The sequence below is a fragment of the Raphanus sativus genome, chromosome 3, assembly GCF_000801105.2.
Source record: "Raphanus sativus cultivar WK10039 chromosome 3, ASM80110v3, whole genome shotgun sequence".
In the NCBI taxonomy this organism is placed as follows: Eukaryota; Viridiplantae; Streptophyta; class Magnoliopsida; order Brassicales; family Brassicaceae; genus Raphanus; species Raphanus sativus.
Window position 1 is genome coordinate 26,110,447 of NC_079513.1, and position 22,211 is coordinate 26,132,657.

Below are 22,211 nucleotides of genomic sequence, written 5' to 3' on the forward strand. Positions count from 1 at the left end.
TTATAAATCATCACTAAAACAAATATATTCAAATTCTTCTATATATTAGTTGAGAAATCACTTAAGTGATTTTTTTCTTATGTGTCAATCATAGAAAGAGTTCAGGAAAATTGTTATAATTTGATTGGTTGAGAGATTTATAATTTTTAATTATTATAATTAAATCTAAAATAAAAGGTAAGTCTATAATTAATTAATATAACTTACCAAATACTCTAAATGATATTACATATAATACTTTGTGGTAACTAATTGTCAAAATTATAGAAAGTATAATCATGTGATTAAATTTGAACAAAAAAAAAAATCTTGTGATTAATTTCTGTTCATATTTATATACTACCTCAAATAATTATAAAAACACAATTTATAGAAATTGATATATGATCTCATATTCTTATATAAAATATTATATATTCGTAAATAAAATATTTTATATAATTATTAATGTCTTATAATGTTCATATATGCTTTATAAGTCATTTATAATAATAATATAAAAAATATATAATTATTATCATGGCTTACAACATTATTTTTTCATAATTTTAAATTATTTATAAGAGTTTATAAATATTTTATAAAAAATAAGAAATCCTCATATATATTAAATGAGAAGTCACTTAAATAAATTTTGTTTAGGTTTCAATCATAGAGAGAGTTTCCAAATTTAACTAATTTAATTAATTAAAATAAAATATAAGTCTATAGCTAATTAATATCACTTACTGAATAATCTAAATGATATTACAAATGATAATTTGTGGTAAATACTTGTAAAAACTATAGAAAGTGTTATAATGTTTGATTCTTTGTAAATTATATACTATATAAATTAATTAATAGAATACAATTTATAGAAACTGATATAATGATTTCATATTCTTCAATAAAACATTATATTCATAAATAAAGTATTATAATAATTATTAATTTCTTATAATGTCCATATATGTTTTATAAGTCATATATAAAAAAGGTAAAGAATTTATATAATTATTTATTTATCATGGCTTACAAAATTATTTTATCATAATAATAAATTATTTAAAGAGTTTATACATCCCATTGTTCAAGAAATTGCTAGGTGTAATTACACGATTTAGAGATGACTAACAACTAGATAGATAGTTTGGGGCCAAGGCGTTAATGAATTATCGATTTATTTTATACATACTTGACGTTTATATGATATATCTTAGTTCTTTAGTTTAATTATAAAAGTATTGTGATGAATTATCAAAATTAAATATACAACAACAAAAGAAATTAGAAAAATTAGTGGATTTATATTAGCATTAATGATTGGTTAAAATATTTATATTTATTTTAACCGATTTTAATCAATTGAAATAGTTCAGTTTGATTTAAACTGTTCTAATCGGTTGAAAGTATATAAAGTTATTCTTTTTAGAACCTTGGTTAAATTATATAAATAATAATAATGGTTGATAAATTCTTTTTTATATTTATAAACTTATAATATAATGAATGAAACTTTTAATAACTTTTAATTAATTCTAAAATAAAATGTAAGTCTAAACTAATTATTATCACTTACCAATAACATAAATGATATTGCAACTAATAATTTGTGGTAGCTAATTCACAATAGAAAGTCTAATAATGTTTAATCAATTCTTTTTCATTTATATACTATATAAAATAATGTATAGAAATCGATATAATGGTTTCATTTTCATATAAAAATATAGTCGTATCTATAATAATTATTAATATCTTATAATGTCCATATATATTTCATGAATAATATCTTTTGAAGATGGAAAAATTATATTGAATAAAACATGTGAGAGCTTTGACTAAAAAGTCAAATAATAAAGTTAATTAAAAATGTTATGATTGAAAATAATTACAAAATGAATTTTGGTTCATTGACTGCCTCATTTGTATTATTATTTAGAAAAATAAATAAATATTTGGCAAAACAAATTGTAAAAATTAGAAAAACATTAGCAAAAATTTGATAAAAAATAACAAAATAATAACAAGAAAAAAGAAAAAAAGTCAGAAAATATGCATAATATGTGTTGGAAAAATGAATATGATAATTACATATATAATTCCACAAAATTTTTATTACCAAATTTTCATCAGTTATTACTTTACGATTTTTCATACATAATATATATTTTCATACAATATTTATATCCGCGAATTTGCGGGTAACCACCTAGTATGCATTATAAATTTCGAAATTTTATTTAATTTTACTTTTGTAATTATACAACTTTATTACTATAATTTTCAAACTTTTCTACATCTTTTAAAAAATTAATAAATTTTTATTCGTAATACCATTAGTTTCTTTTAGATATCTATAAATTTTATAAATACTGTTTAGTTTAAATTTTTAATAACTATAAAAAATTTATATGAATTTTTTTGGTAATTTTATACAAGTTTATTTAATACATTTAACCCAAATAAATAGAATTTTTTTTTATCTAAGATTCAAATTTTAAATATATACATATATTCTTAAATTAATTTAAAATAAACAAAATTATTGTTTTTCTTAATTTTATGCCTAATTAAATATTAGTTAAAAATAATAAATTTTATAATATTAATAAATTTCATTTTAAATATAATTCAAATTTTTGAAAAATTATCACTGCGCATGGTGTAGGAAAACACATAGCATACATAATTTCATTCCTTACAAAACACGGATTTGTAAAAAAAAAAAAAAAAAAAAAAACATACTATTAAATCAATAAAGAATTAACCTTTTCTTTTGAAAAATTGATTACCGTGAAATATTACATTTTTTTATAGATTGGAGTAGCACATGCTTAAGGTAATATCAAGAGATGGAGCTCTTGAATGTAACGAACCAAAAAAAAAGATAGAGCTTTCTAGTTTCTAAAATGTCCCAAGTAGTAAGTTCTGGAAAGATGGAACAAAGCAGGTGGTCCAACCTTCCTTCAGATATCATGCAGTTGGTTTTTGAACGTCTTGGTTTTGCAGATTTTCAAAGGGATAAATCTGTTTGTTCATCTTGGCGCTATGCATCCTAACGATCTTTACCAAACAATCAAAGCACTTGGTTGATTCTATTTCCAGAAAAAAGGTAAAGATTACTGCCACTTGTTTAATCCTGAGGAAAAAGCAGACAAATTATATAGAATTCAAAATCTAGGTATCAACTTTGCAAATAATAATTGTTTGGCTACTTATGGAAGTTGGCCCTTGATGCAAGACGATCATCAATACAATCTAATATACATTTTGAATAAATTCACCTATGAGAAGATCGATCTGCCTTCCATGAAGTGTCAACTTATCATTGTAAAGACTGAAGATGATATGTTTCTTGTAAAATTGGCTAACAACAACATAGACATTTTATTCTGGTTCGACGAAAAAAACAAAGATTATGTGGTTATATGGATAATCCAACTCTAATTTTTGGTTTATTCCAGAAAATGTGATAAATTTTGGAAACAAATTGAGCTTTTCAACTTTAATTTTGACATGGTATACAAAGATCATAGACTTTACTTGTATACTAGCTCTCGTGATGTCAAAGTCTTGGATTTTTCTTAAGATATTCCGCGACGAGTATTTGAAACGCAAGTTAACTATGATTATTCGAGAAAGCGAGAGGATGTATTGTACTATGGTGCTCCTTGTCACCCAGTTCCCATGCACCACATGACGTATAGACATGCATAATAGAGAAGAAGAGCAGATGTGGACAAAATATCTGTAAAATTTGATTTGATCTATTATTTGTTTTGATTTGATCCGAAAAATCCGGATATTCGTAACTTTAAGAATCGAAACAAATACTAAAGTTTAATATCTGTCAAATAAGGAGCAAATCACAAAAAAACGAATATCCGATCCGATCCGTAATATACATATGCATATAAATGTATATATAAAATTATATCTAATTTGATACCTCTATATATATTTTTAGTTATTTCATGATTTCATCAACTAAATTAAATATTTGGTCATCAAATTTTTAAAAGTATTTAGTTTTAAAATAATTTGTGATGAAATATTATGATTGTATATTAAAATTTTTCTTTTTATTTTAGTATATTTGAAAACATGAATTTTATTGTTTTTTACCGGATCGACGGATCGAATCAGATATCCGGTAAAATGTACTGATTTTTCGGATATACATAACACCGAATATCTAAAAAATCACGTATCAGATCAAATCGTACGGGACGGATAAGATCACAGATATCTTTAAAATTCCGAATATGCGCTATGTGCCCACCCTAAAAAAGAGTGTGTTAAAAACTTAAAATCTATGGGTTCCATACGAACAAAGAAGAATTTATATTTTTAAAAAATGTTAAGAAAAATGATTGTAAAATATAGAAATAGAAAGATTTGCATATATCTTCAAAATGTCTGGTAAATATAATTTCCATATTTTATGATATTTGGTCCTGATTATACAAGTGGTTTTTCAATTTTTTTTGTTAAATAAAAATGACTGTACTCAAATATGGAAATAGAAAAGATTCGCATATATCTTCAAAATATTTAGTAACTATACTTTCCATATTTTAAGATATTTGGTTATGATTATTCGTGGATTACAGAGAAACAAGACAAGAGGTTCGAACTCAAAATCTACTTATCGTAAAAAATGAAACCTTTGAAATATATAGATTACTTATTCTAATATAAATAAATTATTTAACATAATGTGGAATTCAACTTTTTCTATGTCTTTTTCGTAAAATATAAAATATATTATCCGTGGAACAGTTTTTTATTATTTAACAAATTTTAGTTTCCGGCAAAATACTACTACATTGACATGAGTTTTTTTTCTGAATTGTTCCTATTATTTTCATAATTTTTGGGTTTGTAAAACTATTTGTTTCATTATCTTTGATAAGTAGAAAGGACAAAAAGAAAAAAATTGGTCAAATAAATAAAGACACAAATAGGATAAAATAATATTATCCTATAAGTACAAACATGCTAAAATTTTGGTCTATATTCCAAATGAAAAATATACTAAAGTGTTCAACTATCCTCTCTCCCCTCTCGGTTTCTGTTTCTATAAATACGGTCTTAACTCTTGAGTTGCAGCATAGCAAAATTAAATTTTGAAAAGAAAAAAAAGCGGAAGAAAGAGAGAAACCATGACTATTAGCTTAAGTTTTATAATAGCTGCTGGTCTTATTCTTTTCCTTGCCTCTCGATATGCTACAGGTAATTTTTTTCTTAAAAAAAATATTTGATATATGTACATATATATATACGTGTGTGTATATGACTATTTCATATGTATAGATAATTCATTTTATTTTATTTTTTCTTTTGCTAGGTCAAGCCATAATGAGAATCCCACTCAAAACGAAAACTTTGTGGAACAAGGACGATGTAAGTTTAACAAATGTTAATGACAATACTTACTTCGGGCAAATTATGGTAGGAACTCCGGGTCAGCCTTTCAACGTGTTGTTTGACACCGGGAGTTACGACCTGTGGGTTCCTTCTTTAAAATGGCCTAAACCGAGAGGCAAAAAGTATAGATCAAGCGCATCAAAAACTTTCATACCCAATGGTAAGCTGTATAATATTCCGTAAATACGATTATCGTGTAATATTTTTTGCATGTATAGTTGTAATCGGCGAGTTTTGTGTCTGTGACTTTTTAACTTATCTGCTATATATAGGGAAGAAAGCAGAAATCAGATATGGAGCAGGTTCTCTGAAGGGGTTCATAAGCAACGATACGATCGAGATAGGCGGGTTACGCGTCAGGTACCAAGAGTTCATCGAGGCAACTGAATCTCCGGGTAAACAGATTTACCAAAGGCCGTGGGATGGCATATTTGGACTTTCAGGCATATCGAAATCGACCATTACAGGAATTCGTCCCGTCTGGAGAACGATGATGGATAAAGGGGTGGTTACAAAGAAAGTGTTCTCGATATGGCTTCGACGGTATAGTGATTCTGCTGAAGACGGTGGAGAAATAGTCTTTGGAGGTACAGACCCACAGCACTTCACGGGAGCTCATACCTACGTTGTTGCTGAAGGGACTCTTAACACATTCAAGATGTACTCCTTTTTTGTGGGCAAAATTGACACCAAAGTTTGCTCCAAGGGATGCAATGTTGTTGTGGACTCGGGGAGTACATACATTCGTGGTCCACCTGTAAGTCTCTTTTAAAAAAAAAAAATTATCCCTCATCATTTCATTTGTTAAATTAAATTTTAACCCTTTTCTCCTTAATTGTAATTCTTAGAATTTGATCGTCAAGATTAATAAGCAAATCGAAGTAGCAGCAGACTGCTCTAATTATGACAAGCTGTCTGAAGTTATAAGCTTCACAATAGCTGCAAAGACTTTTACCCTCACACCACGCGATGTAAGTCGCCAGACAATACACATATATGTTATTATTTTTCCTTTCACTATTCTTTTTACTTATTTTCTATAAAAAATCCTAGTACATTGAGAGAAAGAATGGGAAATGCAAGAGTGTATTCTCGGACAGTGCGACTAATTTTTGGTAAGTTACTCATCTTTATTTTTTTAGTATATATCTTTAACTTCGTCTTTTTTAAAAAAAAAATCTTTAAAATTATTTACTTGGTTTTTTATTGTGTAGGCAACTTGGCACGCCATTCATTCGAGCATTTCATACTGTTTGGGACTACCAGACTCCAGGAACTGTTAAAGTCGGATTCGCCAAGTCCAAATAATTTTTTCTTATTATTTCCTACACTCTGGTGGTATACTCTATGATTTATTATAATTAAAATAAAAAAGAAATATCGGCAATATTTCTCTTGTAGTTTCTTTTAGGTTCGTTAAATCAAGAGATGTATGACTTATTATAAACTACTTACAAGCGAGTATAACTATTGCTATTATTATGCTGCGTGGCAATTGCGATTTATCCAAAAAGTTAAAGGTTGGAAAAATTAAAGGTTTATCTAAAGATTTATGTATTAATGAAATGTTTATGGTTTAGAGTTTAGTATTTACGGGTTATGGTTTAGTGTTTTACTCACTGTGCTAATAATATTTTTTTTTTTAATTATTGACTTAGGATTTATTTAATGGTTTAGGATTTAATTTACCCAATGATTTATGATTTAGATTTTCGTGTTTTGCTGATGATATTAAAATATATTTAAGAAAAAATCTTTTTGTTTGAAGCAACTATTATTTTTATTTATTTTTTATTTTAAAGTAATGTAGATTTTAGAAATATTCAATCAGTTATATATATTTATTTATTTATTTATATTTTTAGATCATTTATATTTTACGTATATATATATACACTAGGTGATTTTCCCGTGCTCATGCACGGATATAAATATTTATAAAGTAAATATAATATACTAATTAATTGCTATTTACTTATAATTTTTAATTAATTTATATTAATAATATTATATTATTTTAATTAGACATATGATTTTAGATATATTATATCTGGTCGGTTTTGTTATTTTTACAGTCGATTTAGTTATGATTTGGGTATATTGGATTGCATATATTTCTCTGAATTCAACTATAATATTTTTATTATATTATAGTCGGTTTTTTTCTAAATATATTAAAATTTTGATTAGTTTTCTTATTAACATTTAGGTTCGTTGTTGTCTTAAATATGTAATTATATTTTAGGAAGATTATGTATAACTTAAGATATATTGTGCTGCAACAACCGTCTTACGTCATTCATATGGATTCGGAGCTATCGGTTTGGTTCACAGAGTCCATATGAGTCTGTTTTGTTGTTGACAAAAAAAAGATATATTGTGCTTAAAATGAAATAAAAAATAAACTAAAGTGTTTGAATCAAAATTATGTAAATAAATATAATGATAATATTCTGAAGTCTCATGCATATATATAAATTTTACAAAAAACTAAATTGTTACATTTGATTAATATTTTATTTTCATTTTTCAATGTGTTTTGAGTCATCCTATAATTTATATTTATGAAATAAATTATTATTATTGTAAAATTATATTTTCTTATTATAGTTAAATCTATGATTTTAGATATAAGTTGGATTAGTCGAGTAACTCATGTTGTGAGTATATTAACTTACATATATTCTTTCAAATTCAAGCTGAAGTATAATTTTTTATTATAATTAAGTCAAGTCAAATTAATTTATTTATCGTTTAAATGTGAATGTATTTTCATAATATATATCAAATTAAATATTCATTTTATAAATTATATTAGAAAAGATGATATATAGAAAGTTACTTCTCATACTTTTTGGAAAGCTCGTGAACTCATATCAATATTTATAATAAAAAATATTTTTATAAAATTCTAACTAAATTCATGTCTTCTCTGATTATGGTTATATTAAAAAGTTACACAAACATAAAAACATTGAATTTAAAAGCAAATTTAATATTAAAAAACATACAATTTTAATAATGATAAAATATAATATATTTACCTCGTTAAAGTATATAGTGTGATTTTAAATATTTTATAAGTATTTGATCAAAAGATGTTTATTGTTAACCTTTATTTCTCGTTATATCTCTTAAAAATAAGCAGAAAAAAATTGTGATTGCATCTGAGAAATCATATGATATAAGTAATGTATAATTTATAGATATTTTTTGTTGTAATTGAAAGATATTATAGTAACCAAAATATAGGAAATACAAATAGCATTTCAATAATACTAACTATAAATGATTTTAGTCAATATATCAGTTTATGTTACTTAATTATTTTATGTAATCATCTAAAAAATAGATAGATATATAAAAATTATTTCTGTTACTTTGAAAAATATAAAGAAAGTATTTTATTAGTGTATTTTATGTTATTTTAAAAATATATTTAATACAATATTACTATTTTGTGAACTTTCCTTTTCAATGATAGCATATTATTTATTCATATGTTTTCGTTTCTAAATTCAATTTATAGCCTTTATAAATATTTCCTTTTTTATTATATATTTTATTTGTAAAATTTTACAAAAGGAATTTAAATAAAAAATCAATTATAGTATTTAAATATTCTATTTTTGATTCATTAAGGGTATCAATGTAATCAACCACCGTGAAAGTTAACGTGAGCGCGACACATAGGAAACTGACTTCTCAAATAATATTATAGAGATTCATGATGTTGATATTTTTGCAGTATTCAGCAGATTAGCTATCCACATATAATCTCCAATGAAAAAAAAAAGACAAGAATCACACCTACAAAAAAAAAAAGACAAGATCTTCTTTTACAGTTGGAAAAATTGAGTTGTATACGGTCAATATAACAAATCTGTAGTTAATTAGGTTCAGATATTATCTATTTATTTAAAATCAAAATGAAGGTCAAAAGTTAATGAAAATATTTTTTTCCTTCGAAATTATAAAATTAATATATGCATATATATCTTACATACATGTATCCATGATTTTTTTAATCAAAATATCAGATTACGATTTTTTTCTTTATGAAAATTTACTTATTTTAGCAAATTAGAGAATTACTTACTTTCTACACATTTCTTATGGACATTCATCCAAATTAAGATTTTCAAATATATTATTAAATCAAGAAAGAATTAACTTTGCTTTTTACAAAATTGATTACCGTGAGATATTACATTTTTATAGATTGGAGTAGTGCATGGTTAAAGTTATATAAAGAGATGGAGTTCTCAAATGTAATGACCCGAAAAAACAAAAGGGAGAGATAGGTAGATCTTTTCTAGTTTCTAAATGCCCCAAGTAGTGAGTTGTGGTGAGATGGAACCAAGCATGTGGTCCAAGCTTCCTTCAGATCTCATGCGGTTGGTTTTAGAACTTCTTGGTTTTGCAGATTTTCAAAGGGCTAAATCTGTTTGTTCATCTTGGCGCTATGCATCCAAACAATCTTCACCAAACAATCAAAACCCTTGGTTGATTCTATTTCCAGAAAAAGGTAAAGATCACTGCCTCTTGTTTAATCCCGAGGAAAAAGAAGTCAAGTTATATAGAATTCAAAATCTAGGTGTCGACTTTGCAAATAGTAATTGTTTGGCTACTTATGGAAGTTGGCTCTTGATGCAAGACGATCATCAATACAATATATTATACATTTTGAATATTTTAACCTGTGAGAAGATCGATCTGCCTTCCATGAAGTCTCAACTTAGCATTGTAGAGACTATAGATGATATGTTTCTTGTAAAATTGGATAACAACAGAGATGTTCTATTCTGGTTTGACGAGAAGACCAAAGATTATGTGGTTATATGGATAATCCAACCAAGATTTTTGGTTTATTCCAGAAAAGGTGATAAATTTTGGAAACAAATTGAGATTTTCGACTTTTATGATGACATGGTATACAAAGATCATAAACTTTACTTGTATAGTTGGTCTCGTGATGTCAAAGTGTTGGATTTTTCTCAAGATATTCCGCGACAAGTCTTTGAGTCACAAGTTAACTACGATTATTCGAGAAAGCCAGAGGATGTTTTCTACTATGATGCTCCTCTTCATTTATGGAAGAAGATCAAAACTGAAAATCTTGTAGTCAGAGTGACTGGTGAAGTTCTGAGGGTTAAGAGCATAGTTTTGGGCAATTCTGATGTTTGGTCCTTCCGCATCTACAAGATGGATTCATCAAATAGCAAGTGGGAGAAACTTGATTATTTGGGAGAGGAAGAAGCAATAATCTTGGATCTTGGTATCACCGTTAGGCTTGCCAACACCATCCAAGGAGTCAATGGAAATTCAATATATTTCAGCGGCAATCATAATAACTATTGTGATTCTGATTTGGGTCGTTTTTGGAATGAGAAAGATATACTTATCTTCAATCTTGGCACGCAAGAAATTGAAAGATCACATCCAAGTCTCTTTTCGTCCATTCAATTATCTAATGCTCGATGGTTTGTCCCAAATTTCATACAAATGTGATTGGTCTCATCTCTATTAATGTAGCTTTTCAATTCTTTTGCAAGTGAGAGCGTTAAATTTACCATGTTCACCTATGAGATTGAACATGAGTTTTGGATTACTCTATGGGTTGCTGTTGTCTCAACTCCAAACATATTTATCTTTCTGCTATAATTTTCTCATATACATCATCTTGGATTTGGTTTGTGCTATGTGCAATGTCTTAGTTATCAAATCTTCAGTTTATGATTGGCAAATTACAATTGTGAGTTTATTTAGTTGGTTTATGGTGTTGAATGTGTCTGTGAGTAAACGCCATCAGCATTTTGGCGATGAAATTTATGTACTTTGAGATAAACGAGCTTTCTTAGTTGAGACCTGTGACGAATGCATGCTCTGTTTAAGATTTGCATGTATCTTCAAAATATTTGGCTACTGTACTTTCCATTTTTTATGATATTTGGTTATGATTATCCACATGGTTACAAATTCTACTCAGTGTAGAAACAAGACAAGAGGTTCGAACTCAAAATCGACTAATCTTAGAACATTGAGATGTTTGTAGATTGCATATTCCTACAATTTACAGTGATAAGTTAAGAATATAATACATTCGAAAGATGAAAGCTTTGAAATATATAGATTATAAGTATATTATCTAACAAAGTGTGGAATTTAATTTTGTTCTGTGTCATTTTTCGTAGACTATAAAATCTATTATCTGTGGAACAAAATTTTAATTTTTTATTGAACAAGTTTTAGTTTCCGACAAAATACTACTACATTGACATGAGTTTGTTTTTAATTGTTCCTATCTATCGTAGTTTTTGGGTTTGTAAAACTATTTGTTTCATTAACTTTGATAAGTAGAAAGGTCAAAAAGACAAAATTGGTCAAATAAATAAAGACAAAATCAGGATAAAATGATATTATCCTATAAGTATGCTAAAATGATATTATGCTTTGTTGCTCTTTGTTGCTGCTTTGTTGCTTTGTTGCTTTGTTGCTCTCTGTTTTTGCTCTTTGTGTTGTTCTCCTTGTTTCCTCTTGTTTCCTCTGTAATCTTCTTCAAATAAGTGGTCATCCACAACTCTTGTAAAACTGAAAAGCCTTTGGTATGAATTTTAACATGTTCACCAAAAAAAAAAAAAAATTTTAGTCCATGTTTCCAAACGAAAAATATATTAATTAAGTGTTCAACTATCCTCTCCCCTCTCGGCTTCTGTTTCTATAAATACGGTCTTAACTCTTGAGTTGCAGCATAGCATAATTAAATTTTGAAAAGAAAAAAAACAGAAGAAAGAGAGAAACCATGAGAATTAGCTTAAGGTTTATTGTAGCTGCTGGTCTTATTATTTTCCTTGTCTCTCTATATGCTACAGATGATATTTTCTTTGAAAAAATATTTGATATATATGTGTGTATGACTATTTCATATGTAAAAGTAATTCATTTTTTTTTATTTTATCTTTTGTTAGGTCAAGCCATAGTAGGATCCCGCTCAAAACGAAAACTTTGTGGAACAAAGACAATGTAACTTTAACAAATGATAATGACAATACTTACTACGGGCAAATTATGGTAGGGCTCCGGGTCAGCCTTTCAATGTGTTGTTCGACACCGGGAGTTTCGACCTGTGGGTTCCTTTTCTATAATGGCCTAAACACGAAGCAAAAGGTATAGATCAAGCGCATCAAAAACTTTCTGATAGTCTTTTTTGATTGCGTAGGCAACTTGGCACGCCATTCATTCGAGCATTTCATACTGTTTGGGACTACCAGACTCCAGGAACTGTTAAAGTCGGATTTGCCAAGTCCATATAATTACTTATGCTCCTACCTTCTGGTGGTATTATGATACTTACTCTATAAACTATTAATTAAAACAAAAAGAAATATCAGCAATATTTCTCTTGTAGTTTCTTTTCGGTTCATTACATCAAGAGATGTATGAACTTATTATTCCAGACTGCAGTAGTTAACAAATAATTATTATTATTTATATTTATTTGGTTTAATATGTTTTACTTTCATATATATATATATATATATCATGACATTTTATATTTAAATTTATTAAACATCAAAATTTCATTATATTTTGATGATCTTTTGCTGTGTTTTTTCAATATTTTTTCTTTAATATTGTATTTTTACATTTGTTATATTCTATCACTTACAATTTTATATCTATATTGTATATATCTAAAATTAACATATATGAATGATGCAAAATATTCACAATCACCTATGTAATTTTATATCAAATTTTATTATTATAGTTTTTTTTTGCTAAAATTAATGTATATAAAAAATTTGGATTCGCCAAATTGACTTAATTTCTCTTATTATCTCTGACTAGTGTTATTATGATACATACTTTATATTTTATTGATTAAAAATTTATCAACTATGATTCTCTATGTAGTTTATTTTCTATTTGTTAAATCAAGAGATGTAAGAACTAATTATAAACTACTTACAAGAGAGTAAACGTCATTTTGTTATGTAAGAACTAACTACTTTTTTTTTTATCAAAGAACTAATTACTTCTGTCTCTAAGTTTCTAATGTCTGAAGTAGTGATTTGTGATGAGGTGGATTCTCTCGTAGAAAGTCAGATTCAAAATCTGAATAGCCACAATAATGGTAATAATTTATTAATAATCTACTCCGTGGGATTAGCAATATTTTTGTTGAAGATGTATGTGAATTTGGACATTGCTGATGTCAAATCTATTAGTACCATTTAAATCGATTTTTACGTTAGAAAAATTGTGTAAACATGTCTCATCTTCTTGAGTCCTGACTCTGCCTTTTCATCCTAGCCCAATAACGGCCCAATAAGTCATTCACCTAATCACCTTTCAACATCCTCCAAGTCCAAGTCAAATCTCCGTACCGGAAAAGAAAAAGCCCGAACGTTGCCACTTTGATGGATTCTCAACCTCCGGCGAACGGGTCCTCCCCGTCGACGATCGGAGACCTTTGGAACCGCGCCGCATCCTTGATCCCAACTTCCAGTTCCATCTTCCCCGGAAAATTCTCCAATCTCTATCGCCAAACTTTCACCAAGAAACGACATGTCTCTTTTCCTCTTCCTCTACCGTCCGACTTCCCATGCTCGTCTGCGTAAGATTCATCTCTTCCTCTTCGATGATCGCTCGCTGCTCTCTGATAACTGTTTTTTGACTTTTTGTTGATTTATCTTCAGCAACATCTCGGCGGATACGTCTAGGATTTACATTGTGTTGGAGGAGATAATGGCTGACGTTCTCTCCAACTTGCATGATATTCAGAAGAGTTTGGAGTTTTGGCAATCTAGAGCTGAGGTGAAATCAATTAATCAATCAACACAAGGTTACATGTTTTTCATTTGGTTATATATAGTAAAACGACAGTTTTTGTGATCGTTTTGACTAACAGGGCTCTAATGCTCGGAAAGCTTACTTCATGGTTTTCGAGAGAGGACCTGTAGCTTTCCTTGACGAGAGTAGGAAGCTCGTCCGCAAAAGTCTCGGTGAGGATTCTGCTATGCAGCATCTTTCTCAGACGTCTTCGTCTCATATGTTTGATAGGATGAGGGTTTTGATGGAGTTGAGATCTTCACTCGCTTCCTTTCTTGCTCAGGTTTATCATCAAAAGTTCCATTCCTTTTTTTTTTTTAATCATAATGAGCGGCATTGTGAAGTTATGTGCTTGTGACTCACTACTTTCGATGGGTTCTTTTTAGCTTTATGTTGAGTTGGATAAGCGTGGTGGAGATCTTTTGAAGAATCCGGAGAAGTCACTGCCGTCGTTGTTGGTTGTTATTGATCGATTGTTTTCGAATTTGGAGGGTTCTTTCAGCCACTTACACGCTGCCCGTGAGGTAAAGACATTGAGTTCTTACTTGATTGATTTTACTCTTTCCGTTGCTCGTATTAATTGACTTGCATGCAATTTCAGTCTGATTCTTCTATTGAGGGAAGTTACTCAATCCCTCTCGTGTTTGATCGATTGTCTGAGGTTAACGAAGAAGGATCCCAGTGGACTGATTGTGAACTTACAGATGCGATCAATTTGGTTCATAAGAATTTGGAGAAACTTAACTCATACTTATCAGTTATGGTAGGTGTGGATATAGTTTATTTTATAGTTGCCACACCCATGTGGTGACGAATATCTTCATTTGAAATCAACTCTTAAAATTTTCCGTTTCTTTTTTTTTTTAATAGGTAGGCAAACATCGAAAACCAAGGAGGATGACCCTGTACTGGGTCCGATATACATGTGGTGCAGTTGGGCTTTCTATTTTGTCTATATGGCTACTACGTCATAGTAGTTTGATGGGAAGTTCTGACATCGAGAACTGGAATCATGATGCAAAAGAAGCAACCGTGAGCTTCTTCAGTGATCATGTTGAGCAACCGGTTTGTTTTCTTTTAGCCTTTCTCAGATTTAAAATGAGAACAGTAACTTTTCATCCTGGTCCAAATGGCTTGGAAATTTCTGAATTAATCTCCTGATTTTGCAGCTGCTTGCCATTAGGGATGAGCTTTTTGATACTTTCCGGAAAAGACACAAGGGTGTCATGGAGGCTGAAGAAGTGCAGCTAACGCAAGACTCACTGCATAGGTTGATGTTCATTTCCTTCTTGATGCTTTTTGTCGTGGTTCTATTTGCTTGCTATTTCACATGTGGGTGCATAGTTCCCTTTTCATTATAGCAATCCACTTGTTACTTTTATATGGAGTTCACTGATCTAGGGATTCAAGTTACCACAACCAAGAAATTATGCAGTCATTCCTTTAGTGCTTGTTACTTTTGGCTGCACTCCTAATTTTCTACTTGCTATGTAGAATGCTAAGGAATTTCTGCGAGCAGGCTAAACCTGAAAAGGTATCAGATAATGCAACTGATCAGGAGATGCTGGAAGTTGTTATGCACCGGTACAACTCTGAACATTATGTTTTTAGCCAGCTAAAGGCATATTAAATTGCATTTGCAACGACTACATCCTGCATCCGTTTAGGCAAAGAAATAATTGAGGCTTTACTCGTTCTGCATTCTAACCTTGGCTAGTGAATAAATCATGGACGGTTTCTCATGACTTTGTATAATAGTAGTTATCCCAAGATAGAAGTTCAACCACATGAGGTAAGTATAGATCTGAATTGTGTCTTCTAATTTCAGGTATGAAAAGGAACTTGTGCACCCTATTCACAACCTCTTTAGCGGAGAGCTTGCCCGTGGCATGCTAATCCAGGTAATTTAAAGTCTTGGCATGAAGCTGTAGATTACTGTTAGTTTGCTTCTGATCACATCAAAATTCTTTTGGCTTTCAGGTCCAGAAGCTTAAACTGGATATAGAAACGTAATTTCAGTAAACCAGTAGCTCTTAAGTTAACTGTAATATAGATCTCTTAATCATTTTGTATATAACTGAATATTCTTCTCCTGCAGAGCCATGCTTGAACTAGAACAGATACTTCGTGCGAATGAAATAAACTTTGCCATTCTAGCTGCATTACCTGCATTCTTTCTCACCCTTGGTATGCTCGCATTGCTTCGGACATGGGTTAAACAGGTTGTTATCTTTATATTATATGAGACTCATTGTGCACAGTCAATGATGCAGCTATTGTTATCTTTATCCCGTTTGATTTGACTGGTATGAATAGGATAGCAAAGCTCAAGGACGTGGAAGAATTGCACGTATCCACAGGAGGCTACTTGTCGTTGAAATTGAAAAGAGAATTATGCAGTATCAGAGCTACATTGAACAAGGACGTGTAAGATGTCCACTATTTCATTTTTGATCATTATCATTTTAAGAATGGGTATTGAACAGTTCTTGTGAAAATTTTGATGCTGTTGCAGGATAAGGATGCAGAAACCGTATTTGGTTTGCTAATATACAGCCTTGAGCGTTTGTACCGGGTTGTTGAGACTCCTGCGAAAACAAGCGGCGAGTGGGATCTGTAAGTTTTCACGCTGATCCCATTAAACGTTTAGCACAAAACAAAATAATCAGTCATAAAGAATCAAAATCATTTTCTGCTCGAAATGAATGATCTAAAACTCCTAAGCCAGTTGTCTTATGATACAAAACGCTTTACTCATGGTTTTATTTACCCTGCTTTTAGATTTTTGTGTGTTTGGTTATGTGTGCCAGAACTAAACTGATGTGTTTGTATTAAACAGAGTGAAACAAGATCTGATCGAGTTAGGAAGACCACAACAGCAAACATCGTACAAGCTAACTGTGACACAGCGTCTGGTAACCGTTTACGATTGCTTGCTCCCCTCTCTGAAGCTACAATAACTTATCACGGGTGCCTGATCTCCCTTTTGTGGAAACCAATTTTATTCAATTATTCCTCCACCAACTCTTGCTTGACTGCCTTTGTGGAATGCCTTCTTCTTTTTTTTTTACTTGAGAAATGGTAAAACAAAGTTACAGTTAGAAGATTGTTATGGGCTCACCATCTCGTTTTCTCCTTTGTTGTAATTCAACATATCCAAACCTGTTTATATTCTTTGTATTTGATCTAAGAAGAGTACCATTGCTTTGTTTCTTATAGAACTAAATCATAATCAGTTTAACATCTCTTATCAAGGTATACAACTGCTGAAACTAAATAACTCATCCCTCACACAGCTCCGTGTGACTCACTTCAATGCCATTAGCTTCCTGTTTTTACTTTATAAGCTATGACAGGTCACAGCCTTGCATGAGAGATCATCATCAACGAGCCACAAGTTCAATTCAGCAAGCTTTGTCTGAATGGTATTTGAACCAACCTCGGGTGACCAATATACCACCGGTTTGCCATCTCCCAACGATTGGTTTACGCTGCTCGCATTGGTATTCTCTGCAATAGTCATCGTCTCTACAGTCTTAAGTTTAACCATCTTTCCCTTTTGCTCCACTATCTCTTTCACTAGACGAATAAAATCTACACCTTGTTTTGGGGATGGATTCTTAGTTGCATAGGATATAATGCTAGGCATAAGCTCATTGCTCCATAGCTTTTGAGTGGCCGATGAAGATTGCACAATCAAAACTCCAGAGCTTTCTCCTATATATAAGTCGTACTCTGATCTGATTCTGTCAAGTAGTAGACCTTCATCCACCAAAAGCACATTGCTTGAAAACACCCATGTGCTGTATCCTAGCTCCGAGCATTTCATAACAACGTAAGCACTGCTCAGAGCCTCCTTGACCGAGTCGCTTTTGATAAACATATCCGCATCGATCACAGGATGTCCCCTTCTTGAAAGATCATAGAGGAACTCTGATCTAGGACCTATAAAAATGTGGTTCCGGGTATTAATCTTCTCGAAATGGCAGAGTAAGTTCCTGACAAACATCTCGTCTGCAGCGAATAGACTGACCAGAACTATGGTTCTATCTCTCTGAACAGAAGGAAGAATGGCCCCAAGTTCATTCATGCTCCTCACAACTCTACCGGGAACAACTTCACTGAAACAGTAGTCGTACCACTTAAGCTTGCTCAAAGGTTGGAGTTTCAGAAAATCAGAACCGATGAAGCTTTGGTTCAGTAACTGAGAGTCTGGTCCAACGGTTTCTCTATAGTTAACACCAGCATCCCTGTGAGAGACGCTTAGAGCACTCTCGTTAGGGAAATTGGTATAGATGTTGAAGTAGCCACGTGAGTGAACGAACTTTATGAACCAAGGTGTCCATATTCGTTCTTGTAACTTCCTGTACCATCTATCTGTCACCTGAGCAAAAAGCATAGCAGATAAAAAGAAAGACATGAAACTTGGAGTTTATGTTATAGCTAAGTGAAACCCATGAGGAAGACAAACAAGTATACAAGTTCAAAAGTTACCATGCCATCAAGGTAAGGCTTCTTGTCCTTTGATTTGTGCTCGTCGTACCATAGTCTGAACTCTTTCCATGGCTTTGGGAAGAGAAGCTGTCCCCAAGTTCCCACCAACTGGTACAAGTAAACATTCGTTTTGGGATCTACTTGTAGTTTATTTCCATCTACACCTGTAATTGACATTACATCAATATTTCAGATAGTTCTATGAACTGACAAACACTAACCATGAGCACATGAATCCCTACTTCCTGTCTCCACAACCTGAGCTAATGAATCACTTATCACTGATAAGTTATCAATAAGTGACTATTTCAGACATTTATAGGAAATCACAAATACTAGTGCACATGGAGCCGTACTGTCTCTACAGGAACGGATCTGGACACATCCTCATGAAACATTAGTCCAAAAATTTTTGAAAGGTTTTTTTTTACATTTGTCATAGGCCCCCAAATTTATATATTTTTTTAAAATTACTAAGGTTCTTAAGAAATTTTTATAGTCCATAAATCTCAGATTCGACAATGTGTCTCTACAACCTGAGCTGCTGAATCACTACATCAATAAGTGACTATTTCAGACATTTCTAGGAACTAACAAACATTAACCATCAGCACATGAAACCTTACTTCCTGTCTCTGCAAAGTGAGCTGCTGAATCACAGACAAGAAAATGGTACCTGGAACGAGCCATTGTCTCTGAAGCGAAGCTCCATAGATATAAGGGTTGAAGTTAGAAGCATCATAGTAGTAGTCACGAATCACACGTTCAAGAAACCCGTAGTAAAGCGGAGAAACCTCAAGGTCATCTTCAACCACGAACGCAAACTCGTGATCTGAGCTCGGCCACCAGGCCTCCAGCCACTGACCCTGCAAACCGGCGTTACCGGTCCGATAGTGAACCAGTTTCTCCCCATATCTCCACTCGAACTTGTCCACGAAGTCCAGGATCTCTTTCGTGGTCCTCAAGTTATCTTCCACCGATGTATTATTCGAGGCTAGTGAGAAATGATCTATATATACGTGGAGGTGAACGCGTCCTGTGTGGCCTGCGACGCCGTATTCCGCGGCGGAGAGAGATCGGAGACAGCGGGAGAGAGAGTGGAGGCGGTTAAAGGTGAGGACTTTGATGAGGAAAGTGAAAGGTGGGACGTTGGTGTAGCTCTGTCGGAAAGTAGTGAGAGAGTGCTTGGTCTCGGAGACGAGGAAGAGGAGAGTGATGATGGACATGAAGAAGAAGAGGAGGAGAAGGAGATGAAGTACGTTCTTCTTGTGCTGGGCGAGTACCATCATGATCGCCATGCATGGAATCAAACAGAGGTTAGGTTTCTTGTTTAATAACTTGTAAAATGAAATGTGGTTCAGGTTTTCTATGTGTTGGGAGAAACTTGAAACAAATCATTTGAAGATATATGGATTTGATATTTAACTTTGTTTATATATCGGCTGTTATTATTTTTACTTCTTTTTTTGTCAACGGTGTGTTAATTTAATCATTTGACTTTAAGGTTTTTTCAAGATCGACTTTGACTTTATTGGATCTTCTACTTACTTATTACATGATTTTGAAATTTTTAATGTTTTGATTCTTGTATTTATAAATCATTATTAAAAACTTAGAATTTATTGTTATTCGACTAATTTGTAAATAAATCATATAAAAGTTGATTTTATTTATACTTACTAATTATATCTATTCTACTAAAATAGAGTCACTGTTTTTATTTATTTTTAAAAGCCATTTAATTATTTACTCAATATGATATATTTGATTGTTTACATTAATCAATCAGATATATAAATATTTTAGAAAATATTAATAATAAATAAATATATTATTAATGAGAAATAAATTTAATTTTTTTTTAAGTAAGTTAGAAAAAATCTGTTAAGAAAATATCTAACAAAATCCTGATAAAAATTTTAAATATTTTTTGAAATACAATTCATTGATTAATTTTGTAATTAGTAATATAATATTGTTATAAATTAATGTTAGCTAAATTTTAATTATAAAAAATCACAAGCTATTTTTATAATTAAGTCTATGTTATATTAAAATAGAAGTGTTGTATTAATTAAATATGCTAAATTTAAATTAACTTTTGAAATTTTTTTCATTTAGATAAATTATCTTTCAATATTAAAGCGGGTTAAAATCTGTAAACTATGTAATTTTTATACAAAATGTAAAATTATTAACATATACTAAATTTTTATATCTACAATTATATATTTTCATAGAAAAAAAATTGAAGAAGATTATATATTTTAATATTTTAAATTATGAATTTATTTTATTGAACTCGACAAGTAATAATATTAATAAAAAGTAAAATGTATAAAACAAATCACTATATATGAATAATGTAATCAATACCTAAAAATTAGATTACAAAGTTACATAATATATAACTCTAAAATGTAAATCATATATTTAAAAAGTTTATGATAATGCTAAAATTATACATTTATAAAATGAAATAATGTTTGCATGTCTGTGCATGTTAAATTCTAGTTATACCTAAAATAGAAGATTTCGAATAGTTTGGAAGGATAATTTCATAAATAAATCTGTGGGTAAATGATATAAATGACTACTCCCTCTATATATATTTAAGTGATGTTTAAGATTTTTGCACAAAAATTAAGAAAATATAAAATTTTATGTTGTTATCTTGATTGAATAAAAGTAACATTAACTAAAACTAATTCAACCAATAAAAATTACAACATTTTATAATTGGTCACTTATTTTAAATGATATCCAATTTTATTTTAAACCGAGAACAATATTTATTATGATGAAACACAATAATAATTTTTAAACATCGATTAAAGTGATACAAAGTGAGTATACTCTGAGAGCTGAACATATTCTTTTTTTAGTCAAAGAGACTTGAACATATTCTCCCAAACAGGAATGAATTTATTAGTTGACCACATGTATGGATACGCTCATGCATGGAGACATGACGTATAACCACGTAGACAAACTAATACAAGTATTTATATATTGTCGGATCCGAACATGTATTCGATTCTCAAAGTTTTTAATATCTGTGATTTGTTTTAATTTTAATGGATATTAATTTTTATTATTTGCTTTATTCCTAAAATTTCTAGATATCTAAAAGAGTTATTCTTGGGTTCACCCCTAGAGTGAACCTAGAGGTTCATCCAACCAATAGGAATCACTCATTTCACAATTGATATCTTTTAAAAAAGGAAACAAAATATTGTCAAGTTATATTATGTTTTTTTAAAAATAAAATGAAAACAAACAAAAATAATAGTAGTTAAAAAAATGATTTAAAAAATATTATTTTAACATCATCGAAAAAAATAAACTCTAAACCCTAAATCATAAACCCTAAACCCTAAATCATAAACCCTAAATCCTTGGGTATATGCTAAACTCTTGGGTATACGCTAAACCTTTGTATAATCTTAAACTCTAAACCCTAAAGT

General features: G+C 30.1%; 4 protein-coding genes and 1 pseudogene across 4 annotated transcripts; 4 read left to right on the plus strand and 1 right to left on the minus strand.

Annotated features, from left to right (window-relative positions):
• Window positions 1-2,894: 2,894 nt before the first annotated feature.
• LOC108845632 (probable F-box protein At4g22060) lies at window positions 2,895-3,702 on the plus strand (annotated as a pseudogene).
• Window positions 3,703-5,150: 1,448 nt separating this feature from the next.
• LOC108846953 (aspartic proteinase A3-like) lies at window positions 5,151-6,723 on the plus strand. Its single transcript, XM_018620129.2, has 6 exons — window positions 5,151-5,220; window positions 5,336-5,575; window positions 5,688-6,172; window positions 6,264-6,386; window positions 6,469-6,530; window positions 6,630-6,723. The coding sequence occupies exons 1-6, from the start codon at window positions 5,151-5,153 to the stop codon at window positions 6,721-6,723; spliced, it is 1,074 nt and encodes a 357-aa protein (XP_018475631.1).
• A 3,018-nt stretch (window positions 6,724-9,741) lies between these two features.
• On the plus strand, window positions 9,742-10,926 carry LOC108846854 (probable F-box protein At4g22060). Its single transcript, XM_018620045.1, has one exon. It carries the CDS (start codon window positions 9,742-9,744, stop codon window positions 10,924-10,926), a length of 1,185 nt encoding a protein of 394 aa, XP_018475547.1.
• Window positions 10,927-13,780: 2,854 nt separating this feature from the next.
• LOC108844365 (protein DGS1, mitochondrial) lies at window positions 13,781-17,462 on the plus strand. The gene is made up of 14 exons (XM_018617609.2): window positions 13,781-14,035; window positions 14,118-14,235; window positions 14,330-14,533; window positions 14,637-14,774; window positions 14,852-15,013; window positions 15,121-15,315; window positions 15,420-15,520; window positions 15,745-15,834; window positions 16,079-16,151; window positions 16,231-16,259; window positions 16,349-16,472; window positions 16,567-16,677; window positions 16,766-16,866; window positions 17,090-17,462. Exons 1-14 carry the CDS (start codon window positions 13,839-13,841, stop codon window positions 17,208-17,210), a joined length of 1,764 nt encoding a protein of 587 aa, XP_018473111.2. The 5' UTR covers window positions 13,781-13,838; the 3' UTR covers window positions 17,211-17,462.
• Window positions 17,463-17,567: 105 nt separating this feature from the next.
• LOC108845634 (uncharacterized) lies at window positions 17,568-20,097 on the minus strand. The gene is made up of 3 exons (XM_018618809.2): window positions 19,421-20,097; window positions 18,745-18,908; window positions 17,568-18,634 (listed from the first exon to the last, which is right to left on the minus strand). Exons 1-3 carry the CDS (start codon window positions 20,040-20,042, stop codon window positions 17,591-17,593), a joined length of 1,830 nt encoding a protein of 609 aa, XP_018474311.2. The 5' UTR covers window positions 20,043-20,097; the 3' UTR covers window positions 17,568-17,590.
• Between the last annotated feature and the right edge of the window lie 2,114 nt (window positions 20,098-22,211).

Excerpts from the sequence above, each read along its gene's own strand:
- LOC108846953 (XM_018620129.2), top strand. The coding sequence starts at position 5,151 with ATGACTATTAGCTTAAGTTTTATAATAGCTGCTGGTCTTATTCTTTTC. Across the intron at positions 5,221-5,335 it reads TGCCTCTCGATATGCTACAG|GTCAAGCCATAATGAGAATC; the intron begins GTAATTTTTTTC and ends TTCTTTTGCTAG. Across the intron at positions 6,387-6,468 it reads TTACCCTCACACCACGCGAT|TACATTGAGAGAAAGAATGG; the intron begins GTAAGTCGCCAG and ends AAAAAATCCTAG.
- LOC108846854 (XM_018620045.1), top strand. The coding sequence starts at position 9,742 with ATGCCCCAAGTAGTGAGTTGTGGTGAGATGGAACCAAGCATGTGGTCC.
- LOC108844365 (XM_018617609.2), top strand. The coding sequence starts at position 13,839 with ATGGATTCTCAACCTCCGGCGAACGGGTCCTCCCCGTCGACGATCGGA. Across the intron at positions 14,236-14,329 it reads TTTGGCAATCTAGAGCTGAG|GGCTCTAATGCTCGGAAAGC; the intron begins GTGAAATCAATT and ends TTTGACTAACAG. Across the intron at positions 15,316-15,419 it reads GTGATCATGTTGAGCAACCG|CTGCTTGCCATTAGGGATGA; the intron begins GTTTGTTTTCTT and ends CTGATTTTGCAG.
- LOC108845634 (XM_018618809.2), bottom strand. The coding sequence starts at position 20,042 with ATGGCGATCATGATGGTACTCGCCCAGCACAAGAAGAACGTACTTCAT. Across the intron at positions 18,909-19,420 it reads GAGACAATGGCTCGTTCCAG|GTGTAGATGGAAATAAACTA; the intron begins GTACCATTTTCT and ends TGTCAATTACAG. Across the intron at positions 18,635-18,744 it reads AGCCTTACCTTGATGGCATG|GTGACAGATAGATGGTACAG; the intron begins GTAACTTTTGAA and ends CTTTTTGCTCAG.